This window comes from Peromyscus eremicus, chromosome 9 (genome assembly GCF_949786415.1).
Source record: "Peromyscus eremicus chromosome 9, PerEre_H2_v1, whole genome shotgun sequence".
Lineage (NCBI taxonomy): Eukaryota > Metazoa > Chordata > Mammalia > Rodentia > Cricetidae > Peromyscus > Peromyscus eremicus.
In genome coordinates, this window is record NC_081425.1 from 61296521 (window position 1) to 61314280 (window position 17760).

The following is a 17760-nucleotide window of genomic DNA, read 5'->3' on the forward strand; positions in this document are numbered from 1 at the left end:
CACTACATCTCCACCAACAAAGATAAGATTTCACACACTAAACAGAAGTCCTTCTGTGACAGTCTAACGTTTTCTTCGTAATTTTATGTAAAACCCACTTATTTTATTACGTGACCACTTTTGAGATTTTTGAGGCTTAGCACGATGTAGCTAATAGGAAACTACCCTTTCTGAGGACATCTTGATGCGAAGCAGCACCAGCACACGTCCAGGTCACAGAAGCTCACTGCGAGCAGGAAAAGAGACAACCCCTGCCAGGGCACGAAGAGGAAAACCCAAGCACTGACAGGGCCAATTAAACAACTCGAGAAAACAGCCCCGAGGGGACGGGGCCAAGGCTTCCTGATGAGCATCCTTTTACCATTGTTCTGGTGTTTTAAACCATATAGATGTACTGCCTATTCAAAAATAAACTTTAACTTCAAATAAAGTATTTCAGATATTTTTCCTCTCTCTTCAAACTTGAAAGACTTAAGTTCTCAGAAGAACCTAACTGAAAAAGCAAATGGCAGTTGCTCCTTGAGATGAAGCCACAGTCCTTCCTCCCGCTGCTGTCTCCCCATCATTCCTGGGCAGTCCTAACCCACACTAATTCTCTGCCTACTTCTAAACAGGTTGTTTTTCTTCTTTAGGCAGCTAAATGAGAAATCTGAAACACAAATACGTCTGAAGTCTTAACATAAAGCAAGCCAGCCCGTGGTTAGCTTGAAGAAAAGCTGATTGCAAAGAAAGTCACTTTTGCTCTCCACTCCATGTAAACCACACAGCTCAGTGTGTTCAAAGTGGGCGACTTGAACAAGACTTTAGACCTCTTCATTTTGTCCCGTTCTCCTAACCTCAAATCCAAACCACAGTGTCCTCTTCCTTTCTCATCCATTACCTGTACCTCTGTGCCTACTTTCTGTACTCACACTGTTGAGACTTCAGCCCAAGCTCAACCCCGTCAACTATTAAAACAGATGGCATGAGGACGGATGCCACCATATAAACCTTTCTGAAATACTTCCACATCCTTTCCTGCTTCTTTTGCTGAGTTAACAATCAGACAAACAAGCCAGAGCTCCTCTACTCTCAGGCAGGTACCACTGTTCCCAGCCGAGCTGGGCTGGAAAACTGGGCACGCATGTATAACCCAAACCCCTGAAGGTCACACTGCATTAAACAAAGCTGCCAGACTGCAGGGTGGTGGTGGTGGCGGCGCGCGCCTTTAATCCCAGCACTCGGGAGGTGGAGGCAGGCGGATCTCTGAGTTCAAGGTCAGCCTGGTCTACAGAGCTAGTTCCAGGACAGCAGGGTTACACAGAGAAATCCTGTCTCAAAGAATAAAACAAACAAACAAACAAAACAAATCTGCCAGATTAAACCAGGAGCCATTTAGGGTTGGCAAACTAGTTCAGCAGGTAAAAACACTCACCATGGGTTCAATCACAAGGAGAGAAAAGACTCCTTCAAGTTGTCCTCTGACCCCCATACATGTGCCATGGCATATGCATGAACACACTCAAATAAATATAAACAAATACGTAAGTGGTAAAAAACAAAACACAAAAACATTAGGACATTCTCTTCCCCAAATTCTCATTGTAGAACTACTTTTATTTAGTGTCGACATGGGCTTGAAGAGCTAACAAGGAATTCATGGCTCCTGAGAACCCAGTGGTGTCCCTCAGAGCTTTAAAGTAGGGGTGGCAGGCCAGCAGGATGGCCCACTGAGTGCAGGTGCCTGTGGCCTGGTCTGAGTTCAATCCCCAGGCCCACACAGTGGAGAACACTGACTCTGGCAAATTGTCCACTGACCATCATGTGTGCTGTGGCTGCATGCCCTTCCCACATCCACACATGCAAACAAATGAATCAACTACTAAACAAATGTGTTTGAATGGAGTTAGAAACAGTTGCACTTAGGAGACAGCAGTGCCCAGTGAATTAAGGACATGGCACAAGGATGGACCTGCAACTGAGACTACAGCCCCGCCATCAGAGAAGGCAGGTGTGTGCTGTGGGCACCCGAGCAGCTGTATCACTGATGTGCAAAGTGCTCAGTGCCTTAACTCCCATTTCCCTTCTCACAGGGGTCCTTCTGGGAAAGCTTACCTCTCAGCACGAATCACACCACTGTAATAGGGGGGGTCCCAAGGCATTAGCTCCTGAAAGGGAATGGTTCACTGTCAGCAAAGCTATTGACTATCTCATTTGATCAGAAACTTGGCCAGCTTATAAAAGATAAACCAGTTATTTTTAACATATATGAGAAAAAAATATTTAAAAACCATGGCATGGCATGATTTGACTTCTCTGTAACCAATACATAGAGGGGTACAAATAAGGCATAATCCTAGAATCTGGGACAAAGGTAAATGACATTCTAAAGTATGATCAACAAAAGTCAACATTAATGGGTTAAATCAGCCAGAATCAAAGTTTTCTCAAAGCATAGCCCACATATGAATCCACACACTACAGGCAGTAACGTGAGATAACTGTTGGAATTCTCAGCCACTCCTCCAGATACATGACTGCCCATGTGCAGTTCAGTAGCCAAGTAAGGAGCCTTATGTCCTACGTGTGCTGAGTGAGTGCATAATTTGCGCACAATGTGATCACATGCATGCATAGCTCCGTAAGCCCATATACGCATGTGCAGGGGAATCCATAATAAGTGGGACACAGACCCCTCCCCACTTTTCTTCTTCTTTCTCCTCCTCCTCCTCCTCCTCCCCCCTCTCTCTCATGCACATGTCTTCCACAGGCCTGGTCACGCTCTCTTCTGTCCCTTCCTTCTCCTAATAAAACTCTGCTCTGATGATGGGTTTTGTCGTGCCTTGTGACTTTTCCTCACAGAGTAAAAGTGCTGCATTAAAACCAACAATAACCATACTTTGTGTAAACCAGAACTAAGCAATAATTTAAACTGTAGCTGAGGCAGAATCAACTCCAATCTCAGCAAAGAAAATACGTCTTAAGAAGGTAGTAAAAGAACAGAGCATGGTGGCTCAGGCTTACAATCCCAGTCCTTGTTGGAGGCCCTGAGCTAAAGAGCCCAATCCTGGCTCCAAACAAACAAAGGAACGGAAGCACTAGCAGTTACGTGGCAGCCAGTGCAGCATGCTGAAAGCAAGCCTGTGCACTTGAATGACACAGTCCTACCCACCAGGGGTCAAATTACCAGACTGAATGTGCATGAGGGTGAGGACTCTGCCTGTGTTCTTGAACACTGGTCCTGCCTCGCACAGAGCCTGCTGCATGGCGGCTACTCACTGAGTCAACAGCACCTCCCACACAGGCACAATACCTGGCTCTGAGTAAGGGGTCAGCATGCCAGCTGTCCTGTGGCCCTCACCCTTCCAAGTTTCAGCTCAGCACAATCCCCTGAGGAAGTAGGTGCTCCTTCCCACATGGCACGATTGCACTTTGGGCACAGTATGTGTGGCAATGTAAGAGCGCAAACTCATGGTCTCTCTCCCATGAACACCTGAAGGGTAGGGATGGTATCCCTGAACCTCCACCTCCTGGAGCTCAGTTCCCGGCTCCCAGCTCCTCCAGCTGATAACTAGGCACCATCTCATAAGCAGACATCAGCTTTAGAAGAGTTGATGGTGTAGGAAAGCAAAGTGACTTAACGAGAGAGCAGTATATCACACGATGGGGACAGAAGAGCTCGGTAATAAAGTGTTCGCTGTGCAAGAATGAGGACCTGAATTCAATGCCCAGAACAAACACAAAAAGCTGAGTGTGGAGTGCATGCTTGTAATCCCAGCAGAGAAGTCAGGAAGACGATGCCTACGACTCACTGGCTGGCCAGCAGGCTAAATCAGTGAGCGACCCTAGAAAAATGACATGATGTGGCTTCCACACATATACATATGCACCCTTCCACACAGCTCGCCCAAACCACGACCCATGAGAAGGGTATTTTTTAAACAAACAAACAACCAACAACAAAACCTACAAAATCTATTAATGCCTATGGCACAAGCATCAACTCTGAGAAGTTTTAAATCAAAGTGTGGGTTCAGGCTGTTTGGGAGGAAGAAAAGCCCAAAGTAAGCTCTGAGAGATGGCAGCAGTTAATGGAGGTGAGAAAGAAGAGGCCTTCTTGCAGCACCCGGGTAACCTCCTACCAGTGCATATTTAAGTGACTGCCACACACTAGCCCAAGAGTTGAAGAACAAAAGAAGTGAAAGAGAGTAAGGAAAGTCACGCCATTCCGGGTCTAGGAGAGAACAGCAGCCCTGAGCAGGCCTAGGCTGGTAGGTAGGCCAGACCCTGAGTGTCTGGGAAGATGCAAGGCCAGACCCTGAGTGGCTGGGAAGATGCAAGGCCAGACCCTGAGTGTCTGGGAAGATGCAAGGCCAACCCTGAGTGTCTGGGAAGATGCAAGGACATCAGCAGTGCAATGACAAGAGCAGCAGTTAATGAAGGATTTTAAACAGTGACAAGACCAGATCTGTGCTGTAGGGACACTCTCTGATGGCAATCTATTCACTTACTGACTTACTCACTCATAGGTCACATATATGCAAAGTGCCTGCTCTGCCCACACTAGGCTGGGCACACTGCTAAGCATTCTGAATCCAGTATTGTGGTGGTTTGAAAGAAAACGGCCTCCAAAGAGAGTGGCACTACTAGGAGATGTGGCCTTGTGGGAGTAGGCGTGGCCTTGCTGGTGGAAGTGTGTCACTGTGGAGGTGGGTTTTGAGGTCTCATATATGTTCAAGCCACAGCCAGTTTGACAGACCACTTCTTGTTGCCTGAGTCAAGATGTGAGGACTCTCGGCTCCAGCACCATGTCTGCCTGGATGCTGCCATGTCCCACCATGATGATAATGGACTAAACCTCTGAAAATGTGAGCTACCTCAATTAAATGTTTTTCCTTTATAAGGGTTGCCATGGTCCTTGTGTCTCTTCACAGCAATAGAAACCCTAACCAAAACAAGTATGCTTTCGAGGGGAGTAGGAACTTAAAGCTAGGAAACCAATTAAGCAACTCCAATTAGGTGAAAACTGTGATGAGCTAGCCAAGGCTGTGGTCACAGGCATGGAAAGGAAGGATAGGGTTCTTGAGGTCAGCTGCAGGAACAATAGGAGTGGGGACCATCTGCAGGGCACAATGAAACTCAAGAACAGGCCTCAACCCAGAGGTTGTATGGGTATGTAGGGCTGAGCGCCCCGGCGATGCTATTGCTTCAGGTCAGGAACCATAACAAGAACGAGTGATAAGTGCAGCTTCTAGCTAGAGCAACAGGGTGAGTAGCGGCACCATTGACCAGAACAGAGCCTCGTGAGAAGATCTGGCCTTCACCAATATTTGCGCAGCTACCTGCATCCATCAATCATACAAAAATGTTGGGAGGGAAGGGGCAAAGTGTATCAGCTTTGGCTGAATTAGCTTCCTGAAACATACTTTTAACTTTTTGGCCCACCCAACTAAATTCTGATTTATACCTGATATCTTATGAGGATGTGCCCACCACTGCAAAGGATGTAGATGACTGACAATAGCTATCAGGCCAGATACAGCTACAGCAAGGTCCCAGATTGGCATGCTACTCTAATCCTATCCAGTCCAGCAGTGTATCATCTATTTCTTAGTGGGTGGGTCTGGGAAACTGGCATAGTATCCAAATCTACAAGGCTCCTTTCTTTATATTTCCCTGTGCCTACAGCTCTGACAGGTGCTATGAAATCAGGAATCACCAACAATAGCACCTACAAAGGAATGGTGTAGACAGCCATAGAAAGCCTGTGGTACTTTTGAGCCACACTGGAACAAGGCTCCTAATGTCTGCAACCCCATCACTTCAGAACATCCCAAGTGCCTGGGCAGCATTCTGGTCACAAAGACACTTGGTCTAGACTATAGGATCATATGATCTTATGACTGAAAACAACACATATAGGTAATGGTAAATTAACTCTCCAACCCTGTTTCATAACTTACTTCTTAGTCATCTGTTTCTTCCACAAAATATCACACTGATCCACTATGACATTCTGCTGATTGGTCCAAGTGAGCAAGAGGTAGCAACCACTCTGGGCTTGTTGGTAATGCATATGCACATCAGAGGATGGGAAATAAACCCAACCAAAATTCAAGGGCCTTCTACCTCAGTGAAATTCTTAGGAATCCAGTAGTGTGGGGCATGCAGAGATATTCCTTCCAAGGTGAAGGATAAATTACTGCACCTAGCGTCTCCCACAAAGCTTAATGGGCCTATCTGGATTCTGGAGACAACACATTCCTCACCTGGGTATGTTACTCTGACCCATTTATCAAGTGACTCAAAAACCTGCTAGCTTTGAGTGGGGCCTGGAGAAGGCTCTTAGACAGGTCCATGCCAAGGTGCAGGCTGCTCTACCACTTGGACCATATGATCCAGCAAGTACTGGAGGTATAAATTACAAGGTTAACATTAAGGTTCAAATTGCCACCTGCTAATCAGGCCTCCATTTAGCTTCATCAAAGGCTACCTTGAAATGGGAAGCTGACTTTCTGTAGAATAGAAGTGCTTCATAAATACATTTTCTGTTAATATACACTTGTAAATGTACAAACACACCAACTAATTGATTAAAATGCTGGGTTTCGCCAGGTGGTGGTGCATATCTTTAATCCCAGCACCCGGGAGGCAGAGGCAAGCTGATCTCTGTGAGTTCAAGGCCAGTCTGGTCTACAAAGCAAGTTCCAGGACAGCCAAGGCTATTACACAGAGAAACCCTGTCTCAAAAAACAAACAAACAAAAATGCTGGGTTTCCAGGCAGCCTCAAATTCAGACCTATGTATCACATACTTCAATACCAAATTCACTAAGACCAAACATTAAAAAGACTACAGAGACTTCCAGGAAATCCTAAGAAGTCCTAGAATCAACAATATGTACCCACTCATGTAATAGTGGCATGACTATTATGGGAGTAACCGAATGCTTTCTGATTGGATTTGAGGCCATGCCACAGGAGCACATGTCTGGTATTGTAAACCTAACTAGAAGCCATGGCTGCAGAAGTCACAGGCCGTATGGCAGACTACTACGGTTACTTTGCTAAGCAGAAACAATATCAAACTGCATTCTACACATTATGTTTATATCTCTCTCAGAAACTTCTGCTTGCAGAGGCTGATAATTACTGCAGAAACTCCTAAGTGGCCAAAGTGCTGAGAATAAGTGACTGTTGAATGTTCAGCCTCAAACAGGACATCTATACTACCCCTTCTCCAAGGCTTTGGACATCGTGGAAGAGGGATGGTTGGAAAGAATGTAAAAGCTAGAGGATGGGAAGAAGTGCTGTAAAACTCTGTCTTCTGGACATGGCTGGTTGTTGTGTCCATGAACTCACACCAACAGTGGCTTCCTGCTCAAGACCTGCCCAAGACTGGGCTCGTCCATATTCCTTCACATTGATGAGGGATGACTCAGGGCTAATAAGATCCCACCTCTCCTTAAAGGGCTACAGGCAATTAATGGTTGCTGGGAGGGGAGGAGTCATATTCCCCTGATAAGTTGCCCTTGCTGAAGTAAATAAATAACCCACCACCCACGCTTATAGGCACCCTAGTCAAAATCAGGGAAACATACATACATAAAGGACATGAGGGGGACTTGAAAAGGAAGGGGTTTGGTGAGAAGGAATAAGAGACTATGGGGGAGGGAAATACGATCAAATTACTTATACATGTGTATGAAACTGTAAGAACAAATTAAAAATTAAAACAAAGTTCTAGAATCAAGAGATAATACTTTAGTTAAAAAAGTGTTCATATTATTTGAACTTACAGAGTTTTGAGGGTTTAGTTTCATTTTCATTCCTCTCATCATCTCGAAATCTTTTGCAGTTCTGAAAAACAAGCCCATCATTACTTAAGAAAAAATGTAGTAATTCAGTAAGAATAAACTTTATAACCTTTCCAACAGTCATGATAAAATTAGATATGTCTTTTACTACAAAAGCAAACTGTGATTAATCCAACTTTTACTAAAGTGTCACATGAAACTACATAGATCATAAAGTCAATACAAATTCTACCTCATGTACAATGTAGATGCATGCCTTGAAAGTACTAGAGCTTGGGAAGCAGAACCAAGTAAAGCTTCACCAGTGGACTCTAAAAGACTCTAAATTAGCACCCCAAATGGAGGAAACTAACAAGTTCCTTCCTCTCTATAAAACATCCATATGGATTATATTTACAACTGCTATTCATCACTTTCCCCTACAGAAAAACTCTGGGCAATAATAGGAAGTGTCTTTTAGAATTAACACACACACATGTATACATACATATAAAACTACAAACATATGAAGGTACATTTGCTGAAAATATAATCTACAGCTATAGATAAATGGAGATAGATACAATCTATAGCTATACATAAACGGAGAACCCTTCAACCAAAAGCGAGCAAACTAAGAAACTTCAAATCAACCTTCCCTCTTCACTGTATCAGAGACAGTGGTTCACAGGTATTAAAAGACTGTAGAAGGGACAAACATGAGCCAAATTAGAAAGGGATTCAAGTTTAAAATCAAAAGCACAAGTTTAAAATCCCAAACAGATGGGATTGGAGAAATGGCCCTGGGATTAAGAGCATGGAGGACTCTTCCAGAGGACTTGGGTTCAGTTCCCAGTACCCAATAGCTGCTCACAACTTTCTGTTAACTCCAATCCCAAGAGATCTGGTGCCCTCTACTGGCCTTCACAGACACCAGGCATGCACACAGTGCACACACATACATGCAGACAAAACACTCAATACATAAAATTTAAAAAAAAAAAAAAAAAAAAAAAACTTAAAAAAAAATTCCCAACAGATATCTGAGCACACACAATGTGCTCCTGTGGTCAAAAATGGCAAAGGAGAGTGACTACACTGCTTTGTGAGGCAGATAAGAGGACACCTTTGCCTCGGTTCCCAAACCATGGTACACCTCTCCCTGGAACCCCGGCTGTAACAGGGCAAGGTGGCCTCCCTTCTCCCAGTGCTGGAAGAGAGCCCACTGAGGGCAAGGACTGCAGGTAAGGGACTGGAAGGAAAGGCAGAGACAGCAGCAAGGTACAAACAGGACCGCCACCGGGTGTGGGGCAGAAAGGGGCACACAGCTTGGCCTTACAAACACCAAAGCGGAGAATCCTTAAAACAAACCAAATCCAGGAGACCCCCTGCATCCAAGCTCTCCTGTATTTAGCACCAAAACAGACATGCTACTTTATGAGTCTGTTATAATTAGTGATACAGTTTAAAATAAATGGTTTCAAGAACATTTCAGAAAGGCGGTTAAGTGGATATAAATGAGGTTGTTAAAGAGAGTGGGCCAACCAGGAGAACTAGCTAAATTGTTGAGACTGGTATCTTAGGGAGGCTGCTTTCAACATCTTCTCAAGGAGACAACCTCTTGCCAACAGGTCTGACTAATATTTAAGCTTACATTCTTAGTAAATTATTTCTTCATTTCTAAAACAAATCTAACTGCAGAAACTGCAGAGACCTTAGAAGGTGTATAAGTGTGAGGAGCAGAGTTCGGATCCCCAGGACCCATGCATATGCCAGGCGGGCACTTAAGAAGAGGAGATAAGGTATCCCTGGAGCAAGCTGGTAGCTAGACTACCTGAACTGGGAAGCCCTGGGTTCAGGTAAGAGAACTTGTCTCAATAGACAAGGTAGAGATAACAGAGGAGGGCACCTGCCATCGACTTCAAGCCTCCACATGCACGTGTGCATGTGTACCTGCACACATATTGGACATGCACACATACAAACATACATGTACTCACATCACACTCACAAGCTGACTGCACAACTAAAAAAGTAAATAGAATACCAACTAACCTTTCAGAGAGTTTGTCAGATAGTTTCTCAAGGAACTGCATGACAGACTCTAAAGACAAAAGACAAAAGAAAATACCTTCAATTACATGAAATAACATGGACATGCATGTTAAAATTGTAGTGTGAGTGTCATTACACAGCTAGTCTACTCTAAAGTGATGATTTTCAAAGGTAGGCAGAGTAGCCTCATGTGCTTGGGATTATTTCTAGACACTGGTTATCTCCTATGAAAAAACAAATTAAACTTACAGAGTGCTAATCCAAAGCCTTAGATTACACCCAATGTTAAGAGCTTTAATGGAAAACAAAAGGGAAAAAAATCCAAAATTGCCATCCAAATGTATGAAAAAGAAGTATCATAGATATATCTAATTATTCCTAAATTTCAGGATGGCTAGATGCTGGCTTGATTCTAAAAATCAGTGCATACAGTAATCTCAGCACATGGGACACTGTGGCAGGAGTCAAGGCCAGCGCAGTCCAGCTCCAAAGGGAGACCTTGTCTCAAGACTGCTCAATAACCCTAGTCATCAGGGAAATGCAAATCCACACTGAAATTCCATGCCCACTCTCATCAGAATAGCTGTTACTGGAAAAACAAACACAAAAACCCAACAGATTCTGGCAAGGATGGGCAGAGAGGACTCGCTATCCACTGCTGGTGGTAATGTAACGTACAGCCACTACAGGAATCAGCAGTGGAGGGACCTCAAAATCCAAAAGAACCACCTTCAGGTCCAGCCACACCAGTCTGTGCGCTACTCAAAGGACTCAGTCAGTGTGCCACAGCAATCAATGCTCATCCACTCACAGCAGCCAAATTACAGAAACAGTCTAGACGTCCATCAACAGACGAAACAATAAAGTAAGATGCCCCCAAGTATGTGTGTGACGGAGCTTTACTCAGCTACAAATAATTAAATTATGTCATTTTCAGGAAACAGGATGGAACTGGAGACTGTGATTTAAAATTTTTAACTTATTCTTTGAGAATTTCACACAAGTTTACAATGTATTTGGATCATAGCCAAGAGTAAGGGGACTCACAGTAGGGAAGAGGAACAGGAAAGGATAATGGGGAATGCATAGGGTCAAAGTTCATGACATATTTAAACAAAATAAGACTCTGAAACCCACCACCTTATATAATATACACTAGTAAAAATATAAATAATATCTGTTCAGTTTAGAAAGATGGTTCACCAAAAATTCAGCTTTAAAAGGCAGTTTCCCTGGGTCACTTCTGTTACTTACAGACAACTGCAAATAACCTACTCAGTAACAACCCCAAGCAGAACGAATGACACAAGGTCTCATGACTGGACTTCGGTACTAACTGCAGCTCTTCAGCCAGAGTCTGCACCAGTGAGGCCCATGAGGGCAAGAGCAGAACCCCGTCGTTCCCACGGAAAAGTGTCCCATGGTGCCTTCTGCCCCCAAACGCCTTCCAGGGCTTTTATGTGTGTTTCAGTGGCCACAAACATCGCCTTTATATTTTCCAGATGATCTTTTCTATGGGTTTAATTTCTTGCCCTCTCTTTAAGCTATCTCCTTTCTGAGTGAAATGAAACGCTAAGCAGGGACTGGGGTTAACCTAAACCACAGCCGCAGTCCCTTGCCCCATCATCTTTAGAAAGCCTCGTACTCAGGCCTGTGTGCCAAGTGAACTGTGTCAGAACCGAAAGGAGACAAAAGCCTGCATCTGAAGCCCTTCCCATCACTGCAGCTCCCACAGACAGCAGTTCCAAGTAACTCTCTACGTATGCATCTGATTTCCACACAGCCACACTTTATACAGGCACCCATTTTGTTTTGCTGGTGATATGCAAAGAATCTGGAAAGAGTGTACTAAAAAGACTGACTAGGAGGAGATGATGAAGTCAGTCAAGTGCTGGCCATGTGGGCATGAAGACCAGGGTTCCAGCCTCCAAAACCCACAAGGAAAAAAACAAACAGGTGTAGCTGCACTCGCCTGCAGCCCCAACACTGGGAAGGTGGAGACATGAGGTTCTGGGGCTTGCTGGCCACAGTCCAACCCAACTGGTGCAGTCTAGGTTCAGGGAGAGATCATGTCTCAAAAAATAAGGTGGAAAACAAATGAGGAAGATACCCAACATCTACCTCAGACTACATATACACATGCACATGCTCACATACAAACACACACACACATTCACACACACAGCACTGAAGGTGAAAGTCCCTAAAAATAAGCCCAGTGCTCGCTCACTCCATGGCTGTCTCTAATTCAGCCACCAAATGGATGCCCAGTGTAACCTCACTTCTCTCCTCTGCCCTGCTTTCTGTGAAGACTCACCATTCCTTCAATGTCATCACCTTTCTAGAACACACAAGCATCTAATCAGCTGACAAACACCCACCTGCTAAAATTCCATGGCACTGCTGTCTCTACTAGTCACTTGGCAGTAATCTTTAAGTCCTGAAGGACACAGGTCATATCTCATGTGACTGTGTACAACAGTCTCTCTCCAAAATGTCACTATGCCAACCACTTGCTTGCCACTGATGGGGTCCAGTGAACCACTGTGAGTCCAGGGAACTCTAATAAGCCCAATTGGGCCAATGGTCAGGCCCAGCCCTCTCTACACTGACCTGCTACAGTATCCAAGTCAGGGCATCCCTCTGCTCTCCTTAGGCCACTCCTAATGGCTTCCTGAAGGACACGCTCTGCTTTCTTTTCTTCTTACTCACTATCCACTACTCCTCAAAGCACTTGTGGCTCTTCCTCACAGCCTGAACTCAGAGCAGCCCAGACCAGTCCTTGGCCTTCCGTTCCTTACCATGTACTCCCTTAGTGACCTTATACAGCCCTAAGCCTTTAAGTAAATATTTCAGCTTAATCATTCAGAGCCCCCGACCCACAGCCATGTATCTACAGTGGTCACTTTCAAGACAACAGCAGCTTGACCTTATCTTGAACCAAACCAGGCTCCTGGACCCTACTGCAGTGACTTAACTGTCTTTGTAGCTGCTGTATCTAGAAGCTGGCACCCACGGACCAGCTGCATCCTGCATCCTGGTCAAAGCATTCCTCCTCATGAGTATCACAAAACACCTTCCAGTTGCTCCCCCCAATCATCCTATTGCAGCCCCCTTGCCATCGGTAGCATCTGTCATTACAGTATAAGTCAGTTCACCTTCCCTCTCTCACCAAAGCCTGCAAAGCCCTCATCTCATCCAAGAGAGCGTCTTCCTTCATGCAGCCCCTCAACATATCTGTTCTCATCAAGCATCCACTCTGGCTTTTCCTCAGATGTATCTGGCACATTCCTGCCTTGAGACCTTGGCACATGGTTACATCGTCTTCCAAACGACTGAAGTGTAGCTGGAAGGATTCTCAGGTCCCACCCAGCCCCTCGGACCTGCAGCTGCTTATAAAATAATCACTCAGAGGCTTAATATTATTTCCAAACTGTATGGCCTATGGCAGGCTTCTTGCTAGCTAGCTCTTATAACTTGACCCATTTCTATTAATCTGTAAGTTGCCACGTAGCCATGGCTTACTGGTATTTTCACATCTTGCTTCTCCTGGTGGTGCTGGTGTCTCCTCTGCCTCTGCCTTTCTTCTTCCTGTCTCTCTCTTGGATTTCCTGCCTGGCTATAACCTGACTCACCATAGACCAGAACAGCTTCTTTATTAACCAATCACAGCAACACACACTCACAGCATACAGAAAGACATCCCACAGCACTGAAGATTCATTCTGGCAACCTGCCAGGCCTACCCCGGAGCATGCCATATCCTGCAAATGCATCACATTTCTCCCTGGCAAAGGCAGTACCATGGCACTTAATGCTATGCTCCATCCCTGCTCCATCTTTCCACAGCAAGACAACTGCATGAAGGAGCCAGTCTCTTCTCCCTACCACACTGACTTGTTCCTAGAGCCCAAGAGAGTACCTGATAGACCTCCTGGTTCCAGCTATGAAAACCAAGAAGATTCAGAGATGTGTGCAAATTCCTGCTACGCATGTTTTAGCAGTACTCTGTGGTGGTTTGGAAGAAATTGCCTCCCCAAAGGGAGTGGTACTGTTAGGAGGTGTGGCCTTGTTAGAGGAAGTGTGTCACTGTAGGGGTGGACTTTGAGGTCTCCTTTGCTTAAGCTACACTCAGTGTGGTAGACGGTTCATTTCCTGTTGCTTGCAGATCAAGACATAGAACTGTCAGCTCCTTCTCCAGCATCATATCTGCCTGCACACCACCATGTCCCACCATGGACTAAACCGCTGAAACTGTAAGCCACCCCAATTATATGTTTTCCTTTATAAGAGGTGCTGTGGTCATGGTGTCTCTTCACAGCAATAGGAACCCTAACTAAGACACCACTAACCTTAGATTCCTTCTGTGTTTCATAAACCAAACCCTACTTCACAGGGCTGGTGTGGCATTAAATGACATACAATGATACAGTAGCACTAAGTAACATTCTAATAATATTATTTTATATAGTATAAAAATACTGTATTTTAACCCCCCTGATATTAATAGTAACTACAGAAAAACACAAGATAAAACTGAGCATTGTAGCACACTCCTGCAATCTGGCACTAGACAGGTGGAGGCTGGAGGATCAGGAGTTCAAGGTCATCCTCAACAGCTTGCAATACATGATTCTCAAAAACACAAAACAAATATATATGTAATATATACATATAATTCATATAACATCAATTTAGGAATTAAGTTATATGAAACTAATTTTAAGAGCTGACTTGAGAGGAGCATTGTGAGGCCCTGGGTTCTATAGAGGGCATAAAAATAAATAAATAAATAAAAATAAAAATAAGTGCTCTAAAGGTTTAAAGTCCAAGGAAAGCAGAAAGAGCGCACCAATGGAAGTTTATCACGGAAGAGGTGGGTTCAGGACTCAGGCCTGAAAGCTGCAATCTGAGCAAGGACCCCCAGGCTAGGAGTGTAACAGGTGGAGGGAAGCGGCTGTATGGGGAAGAGTGCGAAAGATGTGAGGGAACTCTGAGGAACAAAGGAGCATGTGAAAAAAGAGGGGATACACAAAGTAGCAACAAAGACAGAAGGAAGGCTGGAACTTCTCCTCACAGTCCTTCCCAGTGCTCTCTCTTCTACAACAGCACGTGTGAGTGCTCTGTAAGACACTGCACTGTCCACTCCTCCCTCTCCACCAACACCTCCAAAGCACACCTAGAATCTCAGCAGCTCCACCATCCTCACCCACTGCTGACTCACTGCCTGAATTTCCAAACGCTAAAATGCCCCTGGAAAGCTCACCTGCATTTCCATTTCCCACTGTGCACGACATTCTCTCCTGGGTACCCTGACCCAGCCCAGCCCAGCACAAGGCCAGTTTGTCTAATCCCACTTCCCCTGCCCACCTAGCCCAGATCTCCCCACACAGGACTGAGCTCGGCTGTGACCTCATCACCCTGGCTCAGCAAACACATCACCCTTCATCCTCTCACTCTACATCCATCAGGGGACACTGGGCTGAGTTAGAATGAAATTAATTTAAATTAATAACAAGTGAAAACTTAGATTTGACTTGCTCTCAGCACATACAAACAATATAGGTCAAATTACTAACTCTTCTATTAAAAGATACCAAAAGTATCAACAAATAGCTCTCTAAATATATTAAAAACAAGACCCTATTGGACATGGTAGCTCATGCTATAATCCCAGCATCCAGGAAGCTCATGCAAGAAGATCCTGAGTTCAAAGATAGGCTGGACTATAAGGCAAATGTCTTTTTTTTTTTAATAGGTATTTAAAATCGGAAGTTCTGGGCTGGGAGCACAGTCCTCTGGGGCGGCTCTCCAGCACTGTCAATCCACCCACCCACTCACTAGAAATGCTGTTTCCTCAAAGTCCTCTTTGTTCTTAGAAGATGGAGAAACAGACTTACCTGGAGTCTGAGCTATGGTTCCCTGGAGGGCTCTGTGGGAAAATGTAGAATAACCTACTAAGTTTGCCAGAAGATCTCTGCTGCTCAGCAATTCTTCTAAGCATTTCAACTGACCAGCATTGGGATAAAGGAAAATTTTATAAGCAGCTTCCCGAACCTGTAGTTAGAGGGTGAGAGAGAAAGAAGAGGAAGTCAAAGATCTAACGTCGTGGCTCTAAATCCTCCGCAAACCACCCAGGCCAATGCTCTCACTGCCCACAGCTAGCCATGGCTTCCCAAGAAGAGCCCACCGGGTCTACAGCGCTTGACGGGACACACTGTACATGGGACAGGGCTCTGGGAGGTCAATTTGCCAATGCCTCTGTCTCTATGCCAAACAGCATTTCATGCACTCAAAGTAACAATGTGACCTTAAAAGTCAATGACTAGTGACTCCAAAAACGAAGTCCTTGAGAGACATGAATTTAACTATCTTCCTTACTCAAAGCATTTGTGGAATTAACTGTGCTACAAATTAAATATTCAGAGCTTGGTAATGCAACAGGATCTTTAAGGCTACAATACCATGTTAGTAATGATTTGGGGGTTAAAACAGCAGTAATACACATCCATCGGTGTTCAGAGGGGAGCTGAACACCAAGCAATGGAGAGCTCCTACCAAGTCATCTGAGGCTTCTGCATGTAGACCATCAATGACTGCATAACTCCCATCACGGGCAAAGTGGTGCTGAATGTGTTCTGGTAAGAGATGCTTCTGTATCTTGTTGGGAAAGTTGGTTCCCATAAGAAAAGTACTGCTCAAATCCAGGATCTTAACATTGAGGTCCACTGCTCTTCTGCGCTACAAGTGGGAGAAAGGTATTTCAAAGCAATATAAATTAGCATTTCACAATAGACAAGTCTACAGCGGTGGGAAATCAACATCTGAACTGCTGATGTAGAACACTTGAGTGTAATCCTGTCCCCCAAAACCTTCATTAAGTCAGTCAACAAGGGGGCTCCCTATACCTGTTTGGTGGCACTTTTATAGTATTTCTGAGTAAGACAAATTAAGTATTTGAAGAGTAGCTTACAAAGATGTTGAATCTTACAAGACTAGACTAAAAGCCAAAGGGGGAGGGGAATGAGAAGCACAGTTCTGCACAAACCAGTAGTGAACACCCAGGAGGTTCAGTTCAGAGGCTCTGGTTCACACACAATCCTACAGAATGAGAGCAACAAAGCCCTTAACAGCAGACTCAAGTGGGGTACAGGGCATGTAGTTGCTAAGCTAGATTCAGGACGCTATGGCAGGAGAACTCAGGGTCATTCAGATCCTGCCTCAAAAATAGTATGAATAAATAAATAGAGGAAGGAGAGAAGGAAGGAGGGAGGGAGGGGAGGGGAGGGAGGGGAGGAGAGAGGGGGAGGAAAGGAGGGAGGGAGGGAGGGAGGGAGGGAGGAAGGAAGGAATGAAGGGAAAAGGAGAAAGGAAGGAAAAAAGGAAGGAAAGAAGAGGCAGAGGCCTGTGGGGCAGAACTGTACTCTACACTATGTCCCACGTGTGTGGTTCATGGACCAGTTCCTCACAGTCAAGTACAATGAGGCTGGTGCTGGCACTGGCATGTAAGCATTAGCTTGCAATCACACCTCCAGAGCATAATCTCCACGGAGAAGGAGTTTCTGGAAGTCCGTAGTCAAAAAAGTCACCTCAAAAAAAAAAATTTTTTTTTGAGACAGTCTCATGCAGCCCAGGCTGGCTCTATAGCAGAGGATGACCTTAAGCTTCGGACCCTCCTGCTCCCTCTATCCTCAGATCCCAGTCCCACTGCATGATGGGATTACAGGCTGTACACAGTCATACTTGTTTGATGCAGTGCTGAGGACTGAACCCAGGGCCCATGCATGCTACGCAAGCACTCTACCTCCTGAGACTCTTTCCCAGCATGCACCACAAATACAAACTATACCCCATGTAATCTCTGAGGTCCAGTAGAGAACTAGGTGTGTACGTTCAGTTATTCATCGGGAAGAACAAGTCAGGCTTCCAAA

At 44.9% G+C, this 17760-nt stretch overlaps 1 protein-coding gene across 1 annotated transcript in view; it reads right to left on the reverse strand.

Annotated features, from left to right (window-relative positions):
* Positions 1–17760, reverse strand: part of Mipep (mitochondrial intermediate peptidase) — a 134670-nt gene that overhangs the window by 96651 nt on the left and 20259 nt on the right. Inside the window, exons 6-10 of the mRNA XM_059273530.1 lie at positions 16388–16570; positions 15730–15886; positions 9830–9878; positions 7778–7838; positions 2095–2147 (exon numbers count right to left, since the gene is read on the reverse strand). Coding sequence (XP_059129513.1) covers positions 2095–2147; positions 7778–7838; positions 9830–9878; positions 15730–15886; positions 16388–16570 — 503 coding nt within the window. The remainder of the gene's footprint in view (positions 1–2094; positions 2148–7777; positions 7839–9829; positions 9879–15729; positions 15887–16387; positions 16571–17760) is intronic.